The sequence below is a fragment of the Ovis aries genome, chromosome 13 (assembly GCF_016772045.2).
Source record: "Ovis aries strain OAR_USU_Benz2616 breed Rambouillet chromosome 13, ARS-UI_Ramb_v3.0, whole genome shotgun sequence".
NCBI lineage: Eukaryota > Metazoa > Chordata > Mammalia > Artiodactyla > Bovidae > Ovis > Ovis aries.
This window is the reverse complement of record NC_056066.1, coordinates 64,692,028-64,716,586: the sequence shown is the minus strand read 5'-3', so window position 1 is coordinate 64,716,586 and position 24,559 is coordinate 64,692,028. Positions and strand designations below refer to the sequence as shown.

The 24,559-nt window shown below is 48.2% G+C and overlaps 1 protein-coding gene and 1 long non-coding RNA gene across 8 annotated transcripts in view; one reads left to right on the top strand and one right to left on the bottom strand.

Moving 5' to 3' along the window:
* Nucleotides 1-24,559, bottom strand: part of CEP250 (centrosomal protein 250) — a 48,668-nt gene that overhangs the window by 19,761 nt on the left and 4,348 nt on the right. For 4 of the 7 annotated variants that reach the window (XM_060397024.1, XM_027977123.2, XM_060397025.1 and 1 more), the window contains exons 2-19: nucleotides 20,224-20,512; nucleotides 19,708-19,764; nucleotides 17,784-17,866; nucleotides 17,392-17,557; nucleotides 16,270-16,376; nucleotides 15,768-16,022; nucleotides 14,217-14,313; nucleotides 11,381-11,482; nucleotides 10,729-10,890; nucleotides 10,027-10,205; nucleotides 9,259-9,441; nucleotides 7,180-7,324; nucleotides 6,219-6,365; nucleotides 4,879-5,109; nucleotides 3,663-3,856; nucleotides 3,314-3,441; nucleotides 2,708-2,877; nucleotides 221-388 (exon numbers count right to left, since the gene is read on the bottom strand). In XM_060397024.1, coding sequence (XP_060253007.1) covers nucleotides 221-388; nucleotides 2,708-2,877; nucleotides 3,314-3,441; nucleotides 3,663-3,856; nucleotides 4,879-5,109; nucleotides 6,219-6,365; nucleotides 7,180-7,324; nucleotides 9,259-9,441; nucleotides 10,027-10,205; nucleotides 10,729-10,890; nucleotides 11,381-11,482; nucleotides 14,217-14,313; nucleotides 15,768-16,022; nucleotides 16,270-16,376; nucleotides 17,392-17,557; nucleotides 17,784-17,866; nucleotides 19,708-19,764; nucleotides 20,224-20,409 — 2,760 coding nt within the window. In that variant the 5' untranslated portion in view covers nucleotides 20,410-20,512. Of the gene's footprint in view, nucleotides 1-220; nucleotides 389-2,707; nucleotides 2,878-3,313; nucleotides 3,442-3,662; nucleotides 3,857-4,878; nucleotides 5,110-6,218; nucleotides 6,366-7,179; nucleotides 7,325-9,258; nucleotides 9,442-10,026; nucleotides 10,206-10,728; nucleotides 10,891-11,380; nucleotides 11,483-14,216; nucleotides 14,314-15,767; nucleotides 16,023-16,269; nucleotides 16,377-17,391; nucleotides 17,563-17,783; nucleotides 17,867-19,707; nucleotides 19,765-20,223; nucleotides 20,513-24,559 lie in introns of all 7 variants that reach the window. The other 3 variants (XM_060397026.1, XM_060397027.1, XM_060397028.1) reach the window with 2 other exon arrangements.
* Nucleotides 54-9,573, top strand: LOC121816214 (uncharacterized). Its single transcript, XR_006055688.2, has 5 exons — nucleotides 54-124; nucleotides 338-532; nucleotides 1,254-1,367; nucleotides 6,085-6,379; nucleotides 9,326-9,573. It is a non-coding gene; the product is annotated as an uncharacterized LOC121816214 (long non-coding RNA).

Here is a 24,559-nt window from a genome sequence, read left to right as displayed (position 1 = left end):
CATTGCCACTGGTTTGCAAGCTGACAGGATGTGGTAAACGGCGGCCCTCCCTCAGGAAGTAGGACATACGGCCAACCCTGCAGCTAACGGTGCCGATCGCCTGCTCACGGGGGCAGAGTGGGAGGTCTGGAAGCCCCTGTAGCCCCACTCCTGGGGAGCTGGAAGGAAGTGGTCCGAGGCAGGGGGTCACAGGGAACAAGCAGCCCTCCCAGCTGCCCACCTGGCACAGGGCGCTCTCGGCCTCAGCCCGCTCTTCCTCCCTCTGCACCCGCATAGCCTCCATTTCTGCCTGCTGTTCCCTTAGTCTCGCTTCTAGCTCTGTCTTCTCCCTCTCCAGGCTCTCCAGAACCTTCTCCAGTTCCTGCCGGTGCCGGGAGCGCTCTTCTTCCTGGTCATAGGAAGGAAACACCGATGGAGCTGAGAGGGTGAGGCGCAGAGGCAGAGAAGTACCAGATGAGAGTAAGAAGTCTACTGCTCACCAGCTGTGTGACCTCGGTGTCTTCCTTACCAAGCCTGTTTTCTCATCTGTGAGGTGAGGCTAATTATCCTGCTTTGCCTATCTCACCAAGTTTTATGAGAATCAAGTGAGATTTATTAAAAAAAGAAATCAGGGGTGTCCTTGGCGGTTCAGTGGTTAAGGCTCTAGACTCCCAACATAGGGGGCATGGGTTCCATCCCTGGTCTGGGAAGATCCCATGTGCCGTGGGGCAACCAAGGCCATGCACCACAACCCCTGAGCCTGTGAGCCACAGCTACAGAGCCCACGTGCTGCGGCGACTGGAGCCTGTGCACCCAGAGCCTGTGCTCTGCAACAAGAGAAGCCACCGCAATGCAATGAAGAGTAGCCACTGCCTGTCGCAAATAGAGAAGGCCTGCGCGCAACAATGAAGACTCAACACAACCAAAAAAACCCCACATAAATTAAGATTTAAAAAAAGCGCGGACATCCCGGTGGTCCAGTCGTTAAGACGCTGTGTTCCCAATGCCGGGGGTACAGGTTTGACCCTTGGTCAGGGAACTAAGATCCTGCATGCCATACCATACCACCAAAAAAAAAAAAAGATATAATACATGTAACAGTGTTTTCTAAAGTAAAAATGTCCCTCACATAAGCTACAAATATCTTATTTTAAAGCAACCACATCATGCTTGGTGTTTATAACAGCAAACTGAAGTGGTGGGCTCATTCTCTGCTGCCCCTTTCCCCTGCTCAGAGTGGCAGAGAACATGTCTAGCTATGATGTCCTCTACAGGATCCAAGACTGTCAGGATGGAGCATCCCAGTCCTCCCAGAGTCCACCAGTGACCAACGACTTCTCTGATTTCCTAGATGAATCCAGCCCCTCGGCCAGGATCTCCGGATGGTGGTGAGGGGCTCTGGAGCCAGGCTGGCCTGGGTTGCAGTATTTACTCCAGCACTGCTAGTATGACCTCAGTTAATTTCTATCACATCTCTGTGCCTCCGTTTCCTCATCTGTAAAAATGAGGATAGGGAATTCCCTGGCGGTCCAGCGGTTAGGACTCTGTGTTTTCACTAACTGAGGGCGCAGGTTCAATCCTTAGTCTGGGAACTAAGATCTCGCAAGCTGCATAGCATGGCCAAAATATAAATAAATAAATTCTGGGTCAAAAAATAAATGTTAGTCGCTCAGTTGTGCCCAGACTCTTTGCGACCTCATGGACTGTAGTCTACCAGGCTCCTCTATCCATGGGATTTCCCAGGCAAGAATACTGGAGTTGGTTGCCATTTCCTTCTCCAGGGGATCTTCCAGAACTAAGGACTTCCCTGGTGGCTCAGACGGTAAAGAATCTGCCTGCAATGCAGGACAGCAGGGTTTGATCCCTGGGTGAGGAACATCTCCTGGGAAGGAAATGGCAAACCACTCCAGTGTTCTGGCCTGGGAAATCCCATGGACGGAGAAGCCTGGTGGGCTACAGTCCATGGCACCATAAAAGAGTTGGATACGACTTAGTGACTAAACAATAACAAAAAGAGTAAAAGTAAAACAGACATTTTCAGACAATTAAATACCAACATACCCTCACCAAAGGTTATCTTACTTCAAGAAGGAAAATAAATCCAAACAGAAAACCCAACATGCAAGAAGGAATGGTGAGCAAAAACAAACCTTGTAAAATTTTCAGGATATCCAACAATGATTGACTGTATAAAATAATCAAAAGGCATAACATATGGTGTTAACAAACTAGTAATAACTAAACACACTAACACAACTGATAGGTGAGGAGGAGAGAAAGCAGGCAAAATGATCTGTGATCCTGTGTCATTCAGGAAAAAGAGTGAATAGATCAATTAACTTGAGATTCTATTCAGTATGTATTTTAAAATATTAAAGAATAACTAAAAGAATAAAAAACACAGTACATATCATCCAAAGTAGCAGAGAGAGAAAAAAGGTAAGAAAAGAATACAGCTTAATCATTCAGTACAATCCTCTAAAAGAAGTTAAGGTGATCTCCCCGTCCCAAAAGGTAAAAAGACAAGATGAATAGCAAAAGATGACAGAAATAAATCCAAATATACCTATAATCACAATAAAAGCAAATGGACTGAATTATATAATTAAAAAGCAAAGGAAACACAGTTCTGAATTGGGCAAGAATTATTCAAGGTATTCCTCTGCTCCCTTGACACCCTGGAGACCAGGTCTGGCCCTCCCATCCCCTGGGCACATCCACCACCTACCCACTTCTCCTGGAGCTGATTCACCTCCTCCTCATGGGCTGACTTCAGCTGCTGCAGGGCAGCCTGCCCTTCTTGCTCAGCCTGGGCCAGCTGCCTGGCTGCTGTGTCCCGTGCCTGCTCTGCCCGGCTCCGTTCAGTGTCCAGTTCCAGCTGCAGGCACTTCACTTCCCCTAGGATGCCAGGGACAGGATCTGTCTGGTCTCTGAGCCTCTGCCCTCCCATCTTTCACCCTCCTCCCCAGGCCTCATGAGGAATTCCCATCTCAGAGGGTGGGGGGGATAGGGTGTGTGTGTGTGTCTGTGTGTTAGTCACTCAGTCGTGTCCAACTCTTTGCAACTCCATGGACTGTAGGCCGCCAGACTCCTCGGTCCATGGGATTCTCCAGGCAAGAATACTGGAGTGGGTGGTCATTCCCTTCTCCAGGAGATCTGCCTGACCCAGGGATTGAACTTGGGTCTCCTGCATTGCAGGCAGATTCGTTACCATCTGAGCCACCAGGGAACCCCCCTCAGAGGCCGTGGGTCTGGCTCTAATAGCTTCCCACTGTCTTCCTGGCTTTTAACATCCCCGTGGACTGAAGTGCGCCCACCCCAGCTGGGTTCTCACCTTGGATTACTTCCTTGGCTTGAGTGACAGTTTGAATCTGGACCTCCAGCTGCCCTTTGGTGACCTCTGTCAGAGAATGTTGTTGCTGGGCCTCAAAGAGACTGCTCTCCAGTACCTCCTTGGCTGAGCTGTCAGGTTTAGGAATCAGGAGAGTTCTTACCCATTAAGCCCCTTACCCTTCCTTAAGAGGAGTCGGGTTCTAACTACTGGCCACCTAGAGAAGCTAGAGGGGCAACTACAAACTCATAACTCATTGAAACCCTCATACACTTTGGGCAAGGAATTCAGTTTGGCTACGCCTTGCTTTGCAAAGCTCTCTGCCCCTGGTAGAACTGGGGGTGGGCCCTACCTGAGCCCCAGCAGCTGTTCTGTGAGCTCCTGCCGGTCTCGCTCCACGGCCTGCAGCCGCACCTCGAGAGCCGCCTTCTCCCGTGCCAGAGCCTCCTTCTCCTGGACTTCTCGGGCGAGCATTTCCTCCTGGCGCTTTGTCTCTTGCTTTAGCTGTTCCAGCTGAGCTGAGGCTGCCTCCTGCTGGTGATATGTCTGGGGGGACAGAACTGATGAGACAGGCGCAGAGGCAGGACCCCCTACTCCAGGCTGCTATCACCAGATTAGGGTCACTGGACCCACCTCTGTGAGCTGTGCCCTCTCACACCAAGGGCCATAAATCTATCTCCCTGATCTCCCCAGAGTGCCTAGACCAGGAAACATGCTCTCCTTTGAGTAAGACCTTGTGCTAGGGCAGCAAGAGATCTACTTCTAAGGAGCTTTTAGTCTTAAGAAGTAAGACACACACATTACCATGAAGAAGGTGATCAACGCCCCGAGAAAGAGACTCTGAGAAGGGAGAAGGGAAAGCGAAAGTGTTAGTCGCTCAGCTGTGTCAGACTCTTTGTGACCCCACGGACTGTAGTCTGCCAGGCTCCTCTGTTCATGGGATTTTCCATCAAGAATTCTAGAGTGGGTTGCCATGCCCCTCTCCAGAGGATCTTCCTGACCCAGGGATCAAGCCCCCGTCTCCTGCATTGCAGGTAGATTCTTTACCATCAGAGCCACCAGGGAAGTCCTCTGAGAGGGGAGATTACACATTAGGTCAATGAGATGTTTGGTAGGGAAGAAAGATCACCTTTGAGTTGGGTCATTGGTTCAGAAAAAACTAATGGAGCCCCTTGCCATGTGTTAGACACTGTGCTAAAAGCTGGAGGGATTAAAAGCAAATAAGACATAGCCTTGCTTCAAGGAGCTTTTGGTGGAGATACATAAACAGATTATTATAATACAGTATGAAGGCTGTGGTGGTTGAATAAACGTGACGTATTATCAGAGAACACAGGAGAGGCATCTAACTCAAATCGATGGATGTGAAGCAATGGGGCATAAGCGAAGGATTCCTTTAGGAATTCTTTTAAGAAACTGGAAGATGTACCCCAAACTATTAATAGTAATGCTGGTCATTTCTAGGAAATGAGATTTTCCCTTCCTGAAGTTTCTGTAGTGTTTTCGTTTTTTTACAGTGAGCATGTATTATATACTCTCGTGAGATGGTAGCAGTTTTGTCTTCTCACCTCGCTTAGCTTCTCTTGCATTTCTTCCTTCTCTTCCTGGATGCCCCTGAGGTCCGCTTGCAGCTCTGCCCTGGTCTCCTCTGTTTTCTGCAGCTGGGCCTCCAGGCGGGTGTTCTTTTCCCACAGGGCTTCCCTGCTCCTCTCAGCCTCGGCCAGGTCCACCTGCAAAGTGCTTCTCGCCTGCTCTGCTGCCTCCATCCGTCTGCACACAGACTGGTTCTCCTGTTCTAACTACTGGCCAAAAAGGGAAGGGCATCAGAGACAAAGGGTTATGGTTTAGAGGTGAAGAGGTGAGACAGACGTCTACATGAAATATATGACTCTCTTCTCCACAGAAGGACACAGGAGTGCTTATGGGAGAGGAGGACTAAGCACACGTTTGGGGTCTAGAGCCTTTACTCCAGGTACTAGATGTTGGGACAGAGACAAAAAAGGCAAAATCCTGGACTTCCCTGGCGGCTCAGTGAAGAATCCGCCTGCCAATGGGTTCGATCCCTGGTCCAGGAAGATCCCACACGTCTTGGAGCAACTAAGCTTGTGTGCCAAGACTATTGAACTTATGCTCTAGTGTCCGTGAGCTGCAACTACCGAAGCTCACATGTCATGCTGCAACAGAAGCCACAGAAGCCCTGCAGAGCAGCTAGAGAAAAGCCTGGGCAGCAACAAAGACCTAGCACAGCCAAAAAAAATGAACAGACAAAATAAAAAACAAAAAGCAAAATTCTGCTCTTGAAGAATTCAGAATAAGGGAACAGAATATTTCTGGGGCTCAAGGGAACAAGAGTGATTGAAGAGACAGTTAAATCTGTTCTGTTTATTTTTCTAGCACCATGAAGCATGCAGGATCTTAATACCTCCACCAGGGATTGAACCCATGCCCCCTGCAGTGGAAGCTCAGAGTCTTAACCACTGGACCACCAGGGAAGTCTGAGACATGTTAAATTTTTAACCTCTAGAGAAGATTCTGAGGCTTGGGCTCTTCAGCAGATCCTTTTGTGGTGGTTGCTGTTATCTCAAACAACAGGATTAAAGCCTAGTCTTCCTTCTAGAGGGCACAGACTTCCTTCCTGGCCCTGGTGATTTCACTGTAAAGCCCAAAGGTGGTCCTGCTCTAGACGTGGGAGGGGTCTACTTTTAACGGTTGAGCCCGGGCCTTATAATCTTTGCTTTCCTCTGCACTGTAAGTGTTCCTTTTGCTCATTCCAGGACTACAAGGGAGCTGATCTGTCTTGGGCTGATCCATTCGAGAACTGTTCCTTGTCACTGGCCATCAGCTGTGTCTGTCTCTTGCCCTCGGTTGGGGCCCAGTCCTACCCCATATGTCAGAGATCTTTGCTCACCTGGAGAAGCTGCTGGTTCAGTCCAACTTTATCTAAGGCCAAAGCCTCGTTTAAGGCACTGAGTTTGACAGCTGCAGCCCGGAGATCAGCGACCTCAGCCTTCAAGCTGTTCTCAGAACTCGACAGCTCCACGATTGACTGTTCTGCCTAAAAACAGACAGGTAAAGAGCTTTCTCCCCCAGTTTTCCTGCAACAGTGAACAGCTCACATCCCCAACACCTGCTGCTTCCCGTGGACAGAAAGCAGTTAACACTTCATTCCCTCCCTTACCTTCTAAACTTTTCCCTTCATTCATTCATTCACTCTCCCATGCATTCATTGAAGAGTGAAAGAGGAACTCACACAACAGGGGCACAGACATCAGGACATATAAACAACCACAACTGTGATGACACCACAGACAATGGAAACCCAAAGTGCTCTGGGACCTCAAAGGAAACATTAATTCAATTTGAAAGAGTCAGAAAATGCTTGGTTGAAGAGTTCACAGTGAAGCTGGACATTGAGAGATGAGGAATCGTTTGCAGGTAAAGGGGAAGGAAAGAAGCAGTTCAGGCAAAGGGAAGAATTCATACAGAGTTAGAGTCACAAGGGAATGGGTACCACGGAGAACACACTTAGTAGAGCACAGGCATAGGAGAAGTGAGGACAGGGATCTCGGGTGAAAAGGAGGCTAGAAAAGATGGCAGGGGGCAGAGGGCTGTGAGTGTGACACCAAGGAGCTGGGGAGACACTGAACGGTTTTACAAAAGAGACTGACATGACCAGGTTTATACTTTAGAAAACCATTCTAAGTCCAATAGTCTGTTGGGGGGACAGAAACTAGGAATTGAGGCACAAAATAGGAAGGGCCATGGCTTACAAAGTGAAGAATGACGCAGGTTGCACACCCTTTTCCTAGAGACAATCAACTTTCCAAGCCGCCCGCCCCACCCCGCCGGTGAGGGGGAGGCCCACGCACTCTGGCCAGCGCGGCAGTCACTTCTGTTTGCTCCTGCCTCAGCAGCTCCCCTTCCAGGCGACTGGACTCCAGGGCTTCCCGAAGGGAGATCAGTTCACTCAGGGACTCGGACTGTTTGGCTTCCAGGACCGCCAGTGTCTCCTGACTAAGATGAAAAAGAGAAGAGGGCTAGAGGAAATCTTAGGGAGTGGCTGTAATCTGAAAGATGTTGAAGCTGAAACTCCAATACTTTGGCCACCTGATGCAAAGAACTGACTCATTTGAAAAGACACTGATGCTGGGAAAGATTGAAGGCGGGAGGAGAAGGGGACAACAGAGGGTGAGATGGTTGGACGGCATCACCGACTCAATGGACATGAGTTTGAGTAAACTCCAGGAGTTGGTGATAGAGAGGGAGGCCTGGCGTGCTGCAGTGCATGGGGTCGCAAAGAGTTGGACATGACTGAGTGACTGAACTGAACTGATTTGCCTTTGTGATACAAAGGAATGAAGGTGGTCTCTAAAAACTGATAAGGAGAGATCTCCAAGACATAATGTGAAAAAAAGCAAGGTGCAGAACAGTATATGTGGCGTACTGTCTTTTATGCAAGAAACTGGGGGAAATACAAATATATGCACACATTTGCATAACACACCACTAGAAATATGAATAAGAAATTAATTTAAGTGATTACACACAAAAGGAAGAGATATGGGATGGATGAAGTAGAAGGGACAAATACTCTCTCTGTGTATACCTTTTAAAATAGTTTTGCCTTTTGAATTATACAAAATTTTCTTTTTAGCCACACTATGTGGCATACATGGTCTTTACCCCCCCAACCAGAGATCGAACCTGTGCCCCTTGCAGTACCAGCGTGGACTCTTAAACACTAGACCCACAGGGAAGCCCCTTGAATCACAGAAATATTAATAAATGTATTACTGAGTCAAACAATTTAAATTTTAAAACATAAAACTATCTTTGTGGATTGTTGGTTCTTTGCCTTGGTATGGAGAGACCCTTCCTTGCACCAGTCATGATGCTTAGAGTAGTCCTTCAGGATTCCATCGTTTGTGACCATTAGGCGCAAGGAGCTGGGGAACAGGAAAGGAGAGGGGCTACCAAAGATGAAGACGATCCAACCCGTTACCAGGTACTGAAGACCTACCACAGGCCACGCTCTGTGCTGGCATTTCGTAAAACACAGTTTTAATCCTCCCAATGATCCTTCAAGGGAAATATTACCACTCCTATTTTACAAATAAATTAATCCATCCAAGTGGTCAGAGCAATTATTTAAACCAAGCTTCTGCCCAGCTCTAAAGTCCTTGCTTTTTCTATGATATCATATTTGGGAATTCACAGAGAAGCTGGGTCCCTTTACTCTAGAATGTCCTTTTTTAAAAAACAATATTTATTTATTTGGGTGTACCAGGTCTTAGTTGCAGCATGCTGGATCCTTAGTTGCAGGCTGAGGGATCTAGTTCTCTGACCAGGGATCAAACTGGGTCTCCTGCACTGGGAGCTTGGAGTCTTAGCCACTGGATCACCAGGAATGTCCTTGGAATTCCCTCTCTTGACCAGCTCATTTCCCATTACTTCCTAGGATCAGTCCTACTCTTTGGCCAGCCCAGTCTCCTCTGAACATTCATTGTACCTTCCCAAATCCTTTTCTTTGCTAATCTATTCCTTTAGGCCTTGTCCTGCTCTCTGCCAATGATAATACATTAAGGCCCAGCTCAGCAGCGACCCTCTTCTCTGTGCAGCTCTCAGTAACAAACTGTTACCCCTATTCTCCCAGAGGATCTAGCTTGAAGCTCTTTTTAGCTCATGCTTCACCTGGCCACGGTTTACTTGTCTGACTTCCCCATTACACTGCAAACTGCTTGAGGTCAGCGTCTTTATTTGTTTCCCCCCACACGGCCTCAGTTCCTCTGGGTGCTCAGCGAAGTCTGGATGAACTCTTGCATTCATCCTTCTGCCAAGGGTGGAGCGGTAAGCTAAGCTGAACCCACCGCACGCCAGGCTTCCATTAACTCTGCTTTCTCAGGGTGGGGAGGGACGGGGCCGGGGAGGGAGGGGACTGTCACACGCACAGACGCTCCCTCTCTCGGACGGCCAGGTGCAGCTCCTCCTGCTGTTCCTCCTTCTCGCCCTGAGCAGAGTCGCCCTGCAGCTGGAGCTCCATGTTGGTCCTCCGCAGTCGCCACGCCTCCTGCTCCAGCACCTCCAGCTGCTGCTGCAGCTCCTCCCTGGTCTTCTGCAGGAGCTCTCGCTCCCTGGAAGAAGGAGGCCAGACGTGAGCAGAAACCCTGGAACCTAAAAACCCTCCTGGAAGCAGACAGCAGAAGGTCAAAGGAGAGGGGTATCTTCTTCCTTTAAATATCTCATCTTCCCTTTAGAGAAGGAAACTGGTTTGTTTGTGTTTTTTAAATATCTATTTATTTGGCTCTGACAGGTCTTAGCTGTGGCACACGGGATCTTTGTTGTGTCATGTGGATCTTTTGTTGGGGCACACGGACTCTCTGGTTGCTGCGTGTGGGTTCTCTAGTTTCGGTGCTTGGGCTTAGTTGCTCTGCAACATACGGGATCTTAGTTCCCCGACCAGGGATCAAACTCTGGTCCCTTACACTGCAAGGTGGATTCTTAACCACTGGACCACCAGGGAAGTCTCAAAACTGTTTTTTTTTTTTCTTTCCTAAATCATCACAAAGACCCAAAACTGAGTGAGCAGGAGCCAGCAGAATGCAAGGCCAGGCGGTCCTGAACAGCCCTGGCTCTGCCAACCACAAGATGGGAGTGGGAAAAGGCCGGGTGAGGACGGAGCCCGGGAGGAAGTGGGGGGACAAACAGCCCCCACTCACCTGCTGAGAGAGTCCACCTCTCCCTGCAGGTCCACCGTCTGCCCCGCCAGGGTGTCCCGCTCCCCCGTGAGCTGCTGCAGCCGCTGTCTCAGGGCTTCACCCTCTTCCTCCCACTGGTGATGCTGCTGTTGCCAGGAGCTCACAGCTTCCTGACAGCCTGACAGCTGCTGCCTTAGGTCCTGCGGAGGGAGAGGGACAGAAGGGAGGAGCAAGAGGGCAGGGTAGAGACGGATGTCAGAAGCCTGGAAGCAGGGCTGGGCAAGGGGGTGGGGACTGGTGCGACCAAGGTAAGTTGTGAATAAAGATGAGACCAGTCGAGGAGACAGAGCATCAGAGGTGACCGGGTTCTGTGGCTCTCAGCGTCTGAGTGCATCATCTTCAAATGTACCATGTGGAAGGTGGGGTCAGCAGTGAGTAGGGCTGGGACTCTTAGAACTGGAGGACACTTACCCCCACTCCCCAGGGCTCCACTTTGCAGGGTGCAGTGTAAAGTGCATCAAAGCAGAGCATGCCAGTGGCATGGGGAGCGTGCTGGCTCCCATTAGCACAGCTGGGATGTTGGGGAGCACTTCGGGGTGTTGACAAAACTCCTCATCTCAGGGCAATGTAGAGAAAGGGGCAGTCTGGGCTAGGAGGGTACCCGGGGCCCAAATCAGTTTAGATACCAGTCCCCACAGCTGAGGAAGAGTGTGGGGTTCTTACCTGCACAGCCTGGCGTCTCTGAGTCAGTACAGAACGCACCAGAGAGACAGCCTTGTCTGGCTGCTGGGAATCAAACTGGGAGGAGAAGGCACCAGGGTCCAACTGCAAGGAGCTCTCGTGACTAGAACCTTGGGCCATACTGTCCTCGTCTTCTACCATGGCCTGAAACCCAACACAGCAGGGTCACCATCCCACTGACCAAGGCCTAGAGTCCATGCAGAGAACTCATATTCCAGCTGGACAAACCTGATGTTTTCTCTCTCCTGGGGGGGTGGGAGGAGGGCATCTAAGAGCAAAAAAGGGTGGGTTCCTTCAATTCTTCAAATCAACTGTTTACCATTGGTCACCCAAACCCAGGATGAGCATCAGGCCTGGAGCACCCCTTGAACACTCCATGAATAAATGAAAGAAGAGGTTATTGAATCCCGCCGCTGTCTGAGAACTGTAGCCGGCAGTAAGAACACGGGCCTGTTTCAGCAGGCAGGGCCAGCCCACAAAAGCTTAGCTTAGGGTTCCAGTTTTCAAACATACCCAGAGAATTCATCCCCACAAGACCCTCAGTCCAAACTCCCCTAGGCGCACCTGAAAGGACAGGGAGGCCTGGGTAAGGGCAGGCTGGACATGTCATCGTGAACAGGAGGCTGACTGGTACCTGGGTTATATCCTGGATCACTTGCTGTAAAGACAACTTCTCCTCTTGGGCGTTCCTACTAAGAGATGCCTCGTGTTCCATTAATTCTGCATGATTTGCCTCCTGAACAGGGAACAAAATGGAGCCTCTGAGCCAAACTTTCAGAGGAGGATTTATCGTTTCAGGCCCCCAAAATCAACCAGTCTCCTCTGTCTCTTCTGCAACCATACTTTTCCCCTGACCACACTGGAATGCTAACGCTGTCTTAGGACTCGGTGGACAATGTGATGTGGTGATTAAGGGTTCAGATTAAGGGATTAAGGGCTCCGAAGTAGGCTGTCCAGATTAGCATTCTTTCTCTGTCACTTTCTAGCCTGGTAACCTTAGGCAACTCCTTCTTTGAGCTTCCTTCTCTTTAAAACGGGAATAATTAACAGCAACTACTTCATAGATTTGTTCCCAGACTTGAACGAAAAAACTGCATGTAAGTTATTCAACATAGCACCTGTCACAAGGCAAATGTTCATTAAACGTGAGCCATCATTGGATGAAGGATGGCTGCTGTCTCTGGACAGCAAATGGACGGGTGAGACCTAGGGCCAGGGGAGCCTCTAGCCCCAAGGAAGGCCAGTAGTAAATCTGAACTCTCCAAATTTCCCTCCTTCTTCCTACCTTATTGTGCTGCTGCTAAGTCGCTTCAGTCGTGTCCGACTCTGTGCGACCCCATAGACGGCAGCCCACCAGGCTCCCCCGTCCCTGGGATTCTCCAGGCAAGAACACTGGAGTGGGTTGCCATTTCCTTCTCCAATGCGGTGAAAAGTGAAAGTGAAGTCACTCAGTCGTGTCCGACTCTTAGCAACCCCATGGACTGCAGCCTACCAGGCTCCTCCACCCATGGGATTTTCCAGGCAAGAGTACTGGAGTGGGGTGCCATTGCCTTCTCTGACCTTATTGTGCTAGTGAAGACCTTAGAGACAAAGATTTGCAACTATGGGCTTTTTGGGGTTTTTTTGGGGGGGCCTATGCAAAATCTGAACCAACATTTGTAAATTGGGAGATTTTTATAAGCTGAGAAATTCATAAAAATCTACATTTCCGGCATCTCTCAAAAAGTTAACAAATGGGCCACACCAGCCCCATCCCTGTTGCTATTATTGTTCAGTTGCTCAGTCATGTCCAACTCTGTGACCCCATGGACTGCAGCAGGTCAGCCTTCCCTGTCCTTCACTATCTCCTGGAGTTTGCTCAAACTCATGTCTATCGAGTCAATGATGCCAGCCAAACATCTCATCCTCTTTTGCTCTCGTCTCCTCCTGCCTTCAGTCTTTCCCAGCATCAGGGTCTTTTCCAATGAGCTGGCTCTTTGGATCAGGACTGGAGCTTCAGCTTCAGTATCAGTCCTTTCAATAAATATTCAGGACTGATTTCCTTTAGGATGGACTGGTTTGCTCTCCTTGCAGTTCAAGGGACTCTCAGGAGTCTTCTCCAACATCACAGTTCAAAAGCATCAATTCTTCAGCGCTCAGCCTTCTTTATGGTCCAACTCTCACATCCATACATGACTATTGGAAAGACCATAGCTTTGACAAGATGGACCTAAGGCCTCATTCCTACATGGCAATTATTTCTTAAAGTTGAACAGTGGATGCCTCCTCCAGACAGGACAAATGTGTCTCAGGGTCCTGCAGTCCCCACTTCTCCTCTTTTTTTTCCTGTGTACTGAGATCAAGTATCCCCTGTTGTACTAAATATGACCGTATCAGAAAAATCAGAATTCTTACAGCTGAAACTGCTTGACTCATTTATAGTATTTGGGCCATGAGGACATCTGAATTTGGACATTCCTGAACACAATGGAAGCAAAAAGGCGTAAGCAAGTTTGCTTCCCAGCTGATCTCAGTTTAGATGAGAAGACTAGGGATATGCATAGCGATGGTGGTTCAGGATTCGCCTAGAGTCAGAGATACAAAAATTAGAGATGGAAGAAAACATGGAACCAAGCCAGAGGTTCTGACGTCCAACTTAAGAGAATCCCTTTGATAACATCCTTGGCAGATGTTATCATGGACTTCACTCCTTCCCAAAGCGGACTGTTCAACTATCGAGCAGCTCTAGCTGCAGCCGAGGTCTACCTCCCGGTAACTTCTAGTCTGGCAGGGCTTGTGGCCCCCTGGCATATATTAAAACAAACCAGCTCTCTTCCCTGGTGTCAGTCCTTCAGCTATGTGAAGGCAGTCATCATGTCTTCTTCAAGCCCTTCTCCGCCAGGCTACACACTGCCGTGCTCCTCAGGTGTTTCTTGAATGAGTAGGTTTTGAATCTCTCTACACATTTCCCTCCACCCTCTCCTACTTGGCCACTGTGCCTCTTCACGTGTGTCCCACTCTCTCAGAAGAGGACACACTGCAAAGCTCCCCTAAGAAAGTAATATTGATGATGCTGTTGCTGTTAAGTTCCTAGGTCATGTCTAGGACCTATTTGTGACTTCATGGACAGTAGCCACCAGTCTCCTCCGTCCATGGAATTTTCCAAGCAAGGATATTGGAGTGGGCTGCCATTTCCTTCTCCAGGGGGATCTTCCTAACCCCGGGATCAAACCCACATCTCCTGCCTGCATTGCCAGGAAGATTCTTTACCACTGAGCCACTTGGGAAGCCCATAGTAGAAAGAGTAGAGAGCTAATGTTTATTAATAGGTAAATGAATTAATTAATTTTCAAATGGAACCAAAATTAATTTTGTAGCTTCAGGGGATTTCATCAAGGAACATTTAACTGGTATCCTGCACTTCTTGTCCATAAAGGACAGGAACCCACAGGCCCACTCCCAATTCCTTCCCAGAACAAAAGATCACATACCAGGATCTCCATCGTCGCTCTCAGAGCCTTCACCATCTTTTCATAATCTTCATTTTGCTTCTGAGACTGGGTCAGCAGAGCAGAGAGCTCGGTCACCCTGATGAGAAGATCATAGCACTGTCGCCTGGGCATCCATGGATGTGGACAGAGCTATGCAGCACACCCCCAATCCAATAGAGACACCCCGCCTACAGGCTCCCCAGAGTCCCTTGGGCACCCCCAGCCCCTGTACTCCCTGAACACATGATACTATAGCCTTGAACTCAGCAGGGGAAGCCAAATGCCGCTCAGACACATGCAGGGATTTACCACATCTCAAGGCTGGAACACGTGTCTGGGGGCCCGAGAGCTGAAGGAAAGCCCTGGCCCAGGCCCCTCCAGGCCCCACTTGATCTTGAGGTCAAGCACCCTGAAGCCAATGAGAACATCAGAATTGCCACATGGGATAGTTCCACGGTCCCTCCATCCCAAGGTTCTAACTCTGATAGAGAAAAAGGAGGGGCAGTTTGGGAGAGATTACAGTCAACCTCCCTGATCTTAACCTCAAAGTTCAGGGAAATCACCAGCCCTCTTTATCACCTTTATCCTGCAGTGCAGTACTTGGTATTATATGGGTAGCTTAACAAATATTTCTTGAATGAACTCATCCAGGAGTTTAATTTTTGTTTCAAAGTCTTCATAATTTGATTCTGTATCATCTTTAAGAGCCTGAACTCACTGTACAGTCACTCATTTAGTTACTGTATCACTAAATAAGCATTTATTGAGTGTCTACTATATGGCAGGTGAAGTGCAAAGCACTCGGTCACACAACTTGACTAAGATATTCTCTGTGCTTTCCAGTGCCTTCACAACCCAAGAAAACAAACTGCAATTTACATATGCCACCAATAGATGGTGACACTACCCTAGCCACGGGGTATAAACGGAACTCTGTCCTGAGATGACTCAAATAGAGTTGTTTGCTTATGTCCCTGCTCTTCTCATTTTTTTTAATATCGATTTTATTATAATCCAAAAATAAAAGAGCATAGCCAAAACAAAAGAAAAGAAAAACTAAATAATCAATGAAAGTAAAAAAACTATTAATAAATAATCAGTGTTCTAACAAGCAGTTCTAAAGACCACAGTGGGGTACAGTAATGTAACAGGCTATTGAGGTAATCGAAGAGGTGACATTTGAACTATGCCTTAAAGGATAAGGCAGAGAGAGGAGGGAGGGAGGCATTCCAGGCCGAGCTCAGCATCTACAAAGGCAGGGGACGTGGAGGGACTTGGCTGTTCTGGGAATGGCAAGTAGTTTGGTATAGAGTCACCGCCAGCTCTGTGAGTCAACAGGAGGGAAACTGAGCTGTGAGATAGTCTGAGGGCAGAGGGCAGCGACATAGCCCCAGCTGTGGCCCTGGGTTTCACTCTAGACCCTCCTCTGGCACATCTCCTTCCCCTCTCGTGGGAGGAGGGCTCTTCAGGTCTCCCCCACCTGCTTGACTCCCCAAAGCAGTCGACTTACTTTCCCCAAGCGATCCCCTCTTAGGACCCAGCCCATCTCACCGATCCTGAAGCTCCGCCTTCTCCAGATCCCCTTGACTCTTCAGCTGTATTAACTCCTGGCTCCTTTCATGGGCTTCCCTTTCCAGTTCCTGGGTCTTGGCTAGTAGCAGCATCAACTGGGATGGCTCGTTTCCATTCAGTCTCCCAGATCCATCAGACTCCCGAGACGGTGGTACTCCCACAGTCAGGCTCAGGCAAGAGGTCAACAGGGACCCCGAAAGCCTTGCGTGCTCAGCCTTGAGCTCCGTCAGGTCTCTGAGTCCAAGGAAGGAAAGAGCAGACTCCGGTAGGGACCAGGGATAGGAATGGGCAGGTAGAGGTCAGGCCCCAGGAAGAGCGGATCTGGGAAAAACCATCTGAATCCAACAATTTCATCCCTCCCCACCAACTCTCCACCCCTGCCCTCCCCCCACAACCTGACCCCTCCCTTCTAAAGCAGCCCACTGTCACAAATCTGGAGTCGGCAGGGGCAAACCTTCTCCCATCTTATCCCCACACTGACCTGTCAGTGGCTGACTTCATTTCCAGGAAGTGGCGTCGGAAAGTCACCACCTCCCGCCATAGACCCAGAAGGCGACCGTGCTCCCCTTTCAGGTAGCCCTTGAAGAACTGTGTGTTCAGAAACCCAGGTCATATCAAAGGGCAGAGGACATCATTTGTCAACACAGGAGTCCTGGATCCCTCCCGACCACTGCAGGGAAGGGAAGGAGGGACTTAAAGGAGACAGCTTACGAATGGGTATCTATGTTCAGGTGATGCTGAGGTGTTTAATAAAATTAGCAGAGGGATTCAAGAGGGCCTGGGATGCTATAGCCTTCCCTGAGCTAGATTAGAAGGTGATAAACAGTAGCTGCTCAACCAATGAGAGCTATTACCATCATCTGCACAGATTTATAATGAGGATTAAATGATACAACATATATAAATCACCTAATACAAAGCCTGGCACAGAGCAATAGCTCAGGCAACATTAGTTTCCTTTAACTAGGATCTGAAAATGTCTTCCCATTCAATTTCAATAGCTGCCTCCTTGGCATCTAGCTTGCAGACTTCCAGACGAGGGGAGTCTAAACTTTGAGATCCATCTAAAATCTGACCGAGGCACTAATGCAGGGACAGAGCTGCTCTGAGTGTCATGCTGCTGCTGCTGCTGCTGCTAAGACGCTGCAGTCGTGTCCGACTCTGTGCGACCCCATAGACAGCAGCCCACCAGGCTCCCCTGTCCCTGGGATTCTCCAGGCAAGAACACTGGAGTGGGTTGCCATTTCCTTCTCCAGTGCATGAAAGTTAAAAGTGAAAGTGAAGTCGCTCAGTCGTGTCCACCTCAGCGACCCCATGGACTGCAGCCCACCGGGCTCCTCCATCCATGGGATTTTCCAGGCAAGAGTACTGGAGTGGGGTGCCACGCTACCTGCCAGCAAAACCTGGACTGGGCAGGTAAGGACAGAATGAAGCTGACAGCCTGAGCAGGGCTGAGCTGCCAGCATGAGTGCTAAACACGCCCAGAGACTTAAACTACAGCCGGGTTCCCATCCTGGTCCTGAAGTTAACCCGTTCCTCCTGGTACCGACCAGGCAGTGCCCAACATGCACTCCTCTCACTGTTCCTGCCCCGTTTCTCTTACCTCCTGCTCCATCTGCCACTGGCTCTCCTTCCTCATTAGCTCATCCCGGGCCCGGCTCCAGTCGACTGTCAATTTTTCCACATCTTCCCGAAGCGCTTTATTCACCACGTCAGCTTTTTCCATGTGCAGCCGAAGCTGGGTGTTCACCTCTGCTAGACTCTCACACCTGCACTGGGGAGGGGTAGGAGCAACTACTAAACAAAGGTCTGAGCCAAACCCCTGGACCTCTTGGAGTAAGACGACAACCACTGGAACTTTCCACTGCCAGGAGCTGGAGGGCTAAGGCTGAAGTCCTTGGTTCTAAACCATGTCAGCCCTCGAGACAGAGGTTTTCCATCAGCCTTCTCCGCCCGCCAGCCAACCACCCAGGCCAGAAAGTTGGGGCCCATCACCTCTGTTGTTCCGCTTCCAATCGGATTAGCAGCTGTTCCAGGTTTGGCTCTTCCACGCTTTCCCACCTTTGAGGGATCGGTCCCTTAGCCAGATAAAAGCAAGCCTTATTCACCTCCACAGAGAACATCCTGACCAAGTCTCTGATGCCCTCTTCTACAGCAGCCCACTTTCCTAAATTCTCACTTTTATTTTTACTTTTGGCTGTGCCGTGCAGCTTGCAGGATCTTAATTCCCAGATTAGGGGTAGAATCTGGGCCCTTAGTAGTGAAAGTGTGGAATCCTAGCCCCTGGACTGCCAGGGAATCCCCCTGCTTTCTTTTTATCCTTTCTCCCCTTTGTTAGCGATATGTCTCTTTTCTCAATCACTGCATCCTGCAAGTAAATCCACTGTATATCTCTCTCCAAATGTGAACCACTGACTTCTTATGAAAGACAGCATTTGGTAGTGAAAAGAACTTTTGAGTTAAGAAGCATAAGATACAGCTTCCAGGGATTTCCCTGGCAGTCCGGTGATTAAGATTTTGCCTTCCACTGCTGGGGGTGCAGGTTCAATCTCTGGCTGGGGAGCTAAGATCCCATATACCTCACAGCCAAAAAACTAAAAATGGAAGCAATATTGTAACAACATCAATAAAGATTTAAAAAAATTTTTTTCTAATCTTTAAAAAAAAATAAACAAAATACATCTTTCACTAATGGCCTTGGCTTCTATTACACTAATCTTCAGACTTTGGGAAGTTATAACTTCTCTGATCCACAGGTTTTCAGCTCCAAAGTGAAGGTGATATCGTTCCCCTGAGAAAACTGCTTTGCAGGTAAAATGACATAATTCTACGACAATGCCTAAGGGTGCCTACACAATGCCTACAGATCGGTAGATACTAAGTCTCGGTCCTTTCTCTCCTCTGAAGGGTAACGTTAAGGGTCCTTTCTCTCCTCTTCTGAGGGTAACATTAAGATGGTGCTGAGGGGAGCTAGAACAAAGGCAGGTTGGGTTTTTGAAAGGCAATTCTATCCTGCCCACAGCACAAATAAATCCATCTGCCACAAACACATCTTCCCCCGCTACCCCTCCAAGTCTGAGGCACACATCTCTCCACAACAGATAAACACTGACACCTTCTGGAGGAAAAATGCATCTCTTCTTTCGGATTCCACCCTCCTTCCAATCTGGTTCAGATGGTAAAGAATCCGCCTGCAGTGCAGGAAACCTGGGTTTAATCCCTGGATCAGGAAGATCCTCTGGGAATGGCTACCTGCCCCAGTATTCTTGCCTGGAGAATTCCAAGAACAGAAAAGCCTGGCGGGCTACAGTCCATGGGGTCACAAAGAGTCGGAGACGACTGAGTGACTTTCACTTTATTTAACTTCCAATCTGATAACCTTAAATTTCTTAAAGCTGTGTTTTGCTCTTAGCGAGCCCTGGGCTGGAGTCTGTTGAGGCAGGAATAGCCAGGTCCCATGAAGGTATCCGATAAAGCTCTCAGGGGACTTCCCTGGCGGCCCAGTGGCTAAGCCTCCACGCTCCCAATGCAGGGGGCCCAGGTTTGATCCCTGTTCTGGGAACTAGATCCCACATGCCTCAACTAAGAGTTCGCATGCCACAACTGAAAGATCCTGCATGCTGTAACTAAAGATTCCCCACGCTGCAACTAAAAAAACAAAAGAAAAAGATCCTATGTGCCACAATTAAAACCCAGTGCAGCCAAATAAATACTAAAAAACATTTTTATTATTAAAATATTAAATATTAAAAATTTTTTCTAAATATTAAAAAAAGGCAAAAAAAAGCTCTCAGGAGCTGCTGAAAGAGCCACTTCTACCAAACACTGCCTTACCTCTCCCCAGCCTCCTTCAGTCAGCAAACAGGGCCTAACCATACTCCCCGAGGGCCCATGAGGAACACAAAACAGCCTTACTCACCCCAGTGGCTTCCAGCCGCTTCTCCAGCTCCTGGCACCAGCTCCGGTACTGTAACACCTGAGGCAAATGCAGCAGGACCGGGCAATGGGCCGGCTGGTACCCATGGCCCAAAGCAGAGGTCCCCTTGGGGTCGTGGGCAAACCTCTCGGTGAATAAGGGGCTGGGTGACAGGAGTGAGGTAAGGCCGTAACATCTTACAGCTTCCGTTTGGTCATTTAATAATACATTCTCTGCAGCTTTTGTTATGGAGAAGCAACAAGTTTGTGGGCTTGGGAACTGGCAAACCTAAGGTCAGGTCCGATTCTAGGAGAGCAAAGCTAGATGGCTGACGGAAGCCCCGTGAAGGGCATCTTTGAAAGGACACAGTCAGCAGCTGGAGGAGGAGTTGGGAGCATCACAGGAGAGCTGTTTAGGTGTTGCCACCATGTGGCTCTGGGCTCCGGCCAACCTCGTCCATCTCAGCCCCCAGCCCCAGGGGTCCTCCCCTTCCCCTTCCTAAGAGAGCGGCCGCCTTACCTTGGCCTGCAGCTTCCTCACGAGAGCTGCTTGCCTCTGCTGGGCCTCCTGGGAGCTCTTCAGCTTCCTCCATGAGGCTGCCTGGTTCTCGGCCATCTGCTGCTGCAGCGCCAGCACTTGCTCCTCCAGCACCAGCTGCAGGGACCGGGGCTTCATATTGTTCAACCCAGGGCCCCCTGTCTCCATGGGGGCCCCCGAAAGCAAGCCCAACGGCCCCTAAGCAGCCAGAGGCTGTTTATTCCCAGAGCAGTCTCTGAGCATCGCTGGGTCACTTGGACCTCCTCTTGAGCTGGGGACCAAAGCATACACTGGAGTTGAGAGAACTGTCTAGACGACTCACATGTATTCAGCAAATACTCGTTAAGTCTGGCAGACTTGGATTGGACGAAGTAAATAGGTTCTTTTACTACAGCACTCCTCAGAGCTTTTAAAATACTAAGATGGACCTAATCTCTACAGGGATGAGTGGCCATTCCCCAAAGTTATTGGACCACGACACTGGGACCCATGTTTCCTGGCATGCCTTCCAAAAGTCTGCATCCGACCAAGAGCTCCTAGTTTATCAGTGCATCCCTTGTGCCTGGCGCAGTGCCTAATAAACATTTGCTGAATGAATCACGAAAGGTGCTCTTAGGGGATGGGTATAATTACAATACAGTGTGGTCTGTGCAGTAATAATAGATCACAGGGTAGTATGGGAAGACAACAGATGGGCATGTGACCCAACCTAGGTGGGACTGTGAAGGTGTGAATATCATCATCATTGTTTTGTACCTGCTAAGTCACTTCAATCATGTCTGACTCCTTGCAACCCCATGGACTGTAGCCCTCCAGACTCCTCTATCCATGGGATTCTCTAGGTAAGAATACTGTAGTGGGTTGCCAGGCCCTCTTCCAGGAGATCTTCCCAGTCATTGTTAATACTTGTTAAGTGCTTCTATGGGTCAGTCACTTTGTTAAGTGCCTTACACACACTATGTCATTTTGGCATCACAAGAATCTCAAAACATTCCTATGACACTTAAACATTGGTACTACTTTAACTCTTCATACGTGGATGAGGACACTGAGGCTTATAAAGGTTAAGCCTTAGTTAAGAAACTAGAAAGATTAAACAATTTGTCCTATTTCGTACACTTGATGTTTGGTTGACTAGGGATTTGAACAAGAATTCTGACTCTCTGATACAGAATAGCAGGCATTTCGGGCAGGAGATCCAAAATAGAGAGGGAAGAAGGAACCAGCCTCAGGAGGATGGAGGAGGAGCAAACTCACCTCACTCACCAGGAGCTGGGCCAGGACCAGGCAATGGGGGCCAGCAGGGGAGGCCAGCCTAACCAGTGACTTCAGAGAGAGCCAGGAGAGGGGAAGGCAAGATGGTCAAGAAGAGTCCAGGGTGCTCATCCAAGTTCTGTCTCTAAAGAGCTCTGTGACCTGGAGCAGGCTAGCTCCCTTTAAGGTTCCTCATCAAAAAATGAGGGCAAAAAAAAAAAAAGAAAAAAAGAGGCACCCCGCTCCATGACCTCGGAGTTTCTTAGTCCTCTAAAACACCTAGGGCTGGCGGGGAGGTTATAGAGTTCTCTCATTTTATCAGCCCTGAGATACCCATCAGCAGGGCTGAGGAATATCTCTATTTCTAACTGCCTATCAAGAAAAAGGCCTATCAGAGCTGCCTTTTTGGCAGCATCAGTCTCCTAATCTGAAAACAATGGCATATACAGCAAATTCGGATGCAACACTCACACATACAGTGGGAGTTTCAGGGCCCCATGCCCCTTTAATGCCCCAAGCTGCTGATTTCCTACATGCGACCTTCTATCAGGTCCTTCCAGATTTATTCAGGAATAGTTAATCACTTCTATACGTTTTAAAGTTTATATTTAACACACAGAGAGAATATCGATGTTATATCTTATTGTCTGTCTATCTTTTCCACTAATTTGTGAGTTCCTGATAAGCCAAGAGCTGACCAGTTCATTTTGGTCCTTAGCCACCAGGGCTCCCCATGTAGTGCCAGCGGTAAAAAAATACTGCCTGCCACTGCAGGAGACAAAAGAGACATGGGTTCAATCCCTGGGCCAGGGAAGATCCTCTGGAGGAGGGCATGGCAACTGAATTCGGTATTGTTGCCTGGAGAACCCCATGGACAGAGGAGCCTGGCGGGCTAGTCAACAGGGCCACACCGAGGCAGATACTACTGAAGCGACTTAGCACGAACATAGGTTGTCAACAATGCACAATGAAGAAATGCATGTGGGCTTCACTCCCGGAAGATCTAAACCCTTAGCTAGAGGTTACAAAGTGGACTGTTGGTTCTTTTCAATCACTGTGTGGCCTGTACAATGATTTTTAAGAATTCAAATTAGATGCCAACATTTACCAGTGGGAAAATACACCCAAAAGTTAATATTTCTGGTTCCTTTGGAAAATCAGAGTATCCAGTGAACCTTGACTCTCATTCCTACAAGGCCACAGCCAGTTGCAGTGAGACAGCATCTGTCCCCTTTAGATAAGGCATGCTCTTCAGTTCTCCTCAGTCCTGGGCCCCTGCCTGGCTTTGCCTCTCTCTCATATACTGATAGCAGATTTCAGTTGTCATGCCATTCTACTTGTGCTATTGTTTTTCTTACAGCAGAGTTAGGAATACTCAGCTTCCTAATTTACATCACCTCCTGAGCTACTGCAGACAGCTGAGTTTGTAGAGATTCTACTAGACAGCAAGGAAACAGCATAACGTAGGAAGAGCAGAGTGGTACCAATAACAGCTTAGGGGCACCAGCACCCCAGGCTGCCTCTTCCTGGATGACCAACTCGGTCGCTGTGCTGTGCTTAGTCTCTCAGTCGTGTCTGACTCTTAGCAACCTCCTGGACTGTGGCCCGCCAGGCTACATGGGGATTCTCCAGGGGGATTCTCCAGGCAAGAATACTGCAGTGGGTTGCCAAGCCTTCCTCCAGGGGATCCTCCCAACCCAGGGATAGAACCCAGGTCTCCTGCACTGCGGGCAGATTCTTTACTATCTGAGCCACCAGGGAAGCTGAGTCCTCCCTTTCTGCTCTTCCCTTCTGCCAACCCACCATGGCTGTGAAAAGCTGACTCAACCTGTCTCTTCTGGTTGGAGGCACAAAGCTGTTGGGAACAGCTCTTACTGCCAACACTACCAACAACAAGAGTAGCTCTGAGTTGCTTCAAGGGACTGGAAGAGCCTTTTCTCTCCTAACACTGCGGGGGCTTGGCCAGGCTTCTGCAGAGTCTCAGAGGCCCTCAAGACTCCCTTACCCTCCTCCTTTGAATCCCTTCCCTCAAAGCATTAAGCTTATCCATATGAAATTGCCAACATTTGCCCTCTTCTAACCTATAAAAGATAATTTCATGTAATTCAACCTAGTGATATTTTATGTTGTATATATTTATAATCATATATTTATGTATATTATACAAGCCTAATCTATAAGCAGCCCTCCCATTGTTTCTGGAATTCTATTAAATCTTCTTTTAGAATAAGGCTATTGTTAAAGTATATACACTATTTTAGAAAATGACAGTAACACTTCAATAAAGAAATGGAATTATATTAGAATTATATGATTATTTTACTTTAGCAGATAATTTAAAAATTTACAGCTATTTAAAAATTTAGTCCCATCCTCTCCTTTTACAGATAAGGAAACTAAGGCTTATGGAGATGAAGTGATTTCATTTTTGATCATACTTTATATGCCCCATTTACCTCAAAAAATGACTTGACATTGTAGCAAATATACCATACCAATGTAAGATGTTACTAATGAAGGAAATTGGGTGCAAGGTATATAGGAACTTGCTGTACTATGCAATTTTTCTGTAAATCTAAAATTGTTTCCCTCAACCACTTGTAAAAGAATTAAACTAGAACACTTTCTAACACCATACACAAAAACAAACTCAAAATGGATTAAAGATCTAAACATAAGGCCAGAAACTATAAAACTCTTAGAGGAGAACATAGGCAAAACACTCTCTGACATAAATCACAGCAGGATCCTCTATGACCCACCTCCCAGAATATTGGAAATAAAAGCAAAAATAAACAAACAGGACCTAATTAAAATCAAAAGCATCTGCACAACAAAGGAAACTATAAGCAAGGTGAAAAGACAGCCTTCAGAATGGGAGAAAATAATAGCAAATGAAGCAACTGACAAAGAATTAATCTCAAAAATATACAAGCAACTCCTGCAGCTCAATTCCAGAAAAATAAACGGCCCAATCAAAAAATGGGCCAAAGACCTAAACAGACATTTCTCCAAAAAAGACATACAGATGGCTAACAAACACATGAAAAGATGCTCAACATCA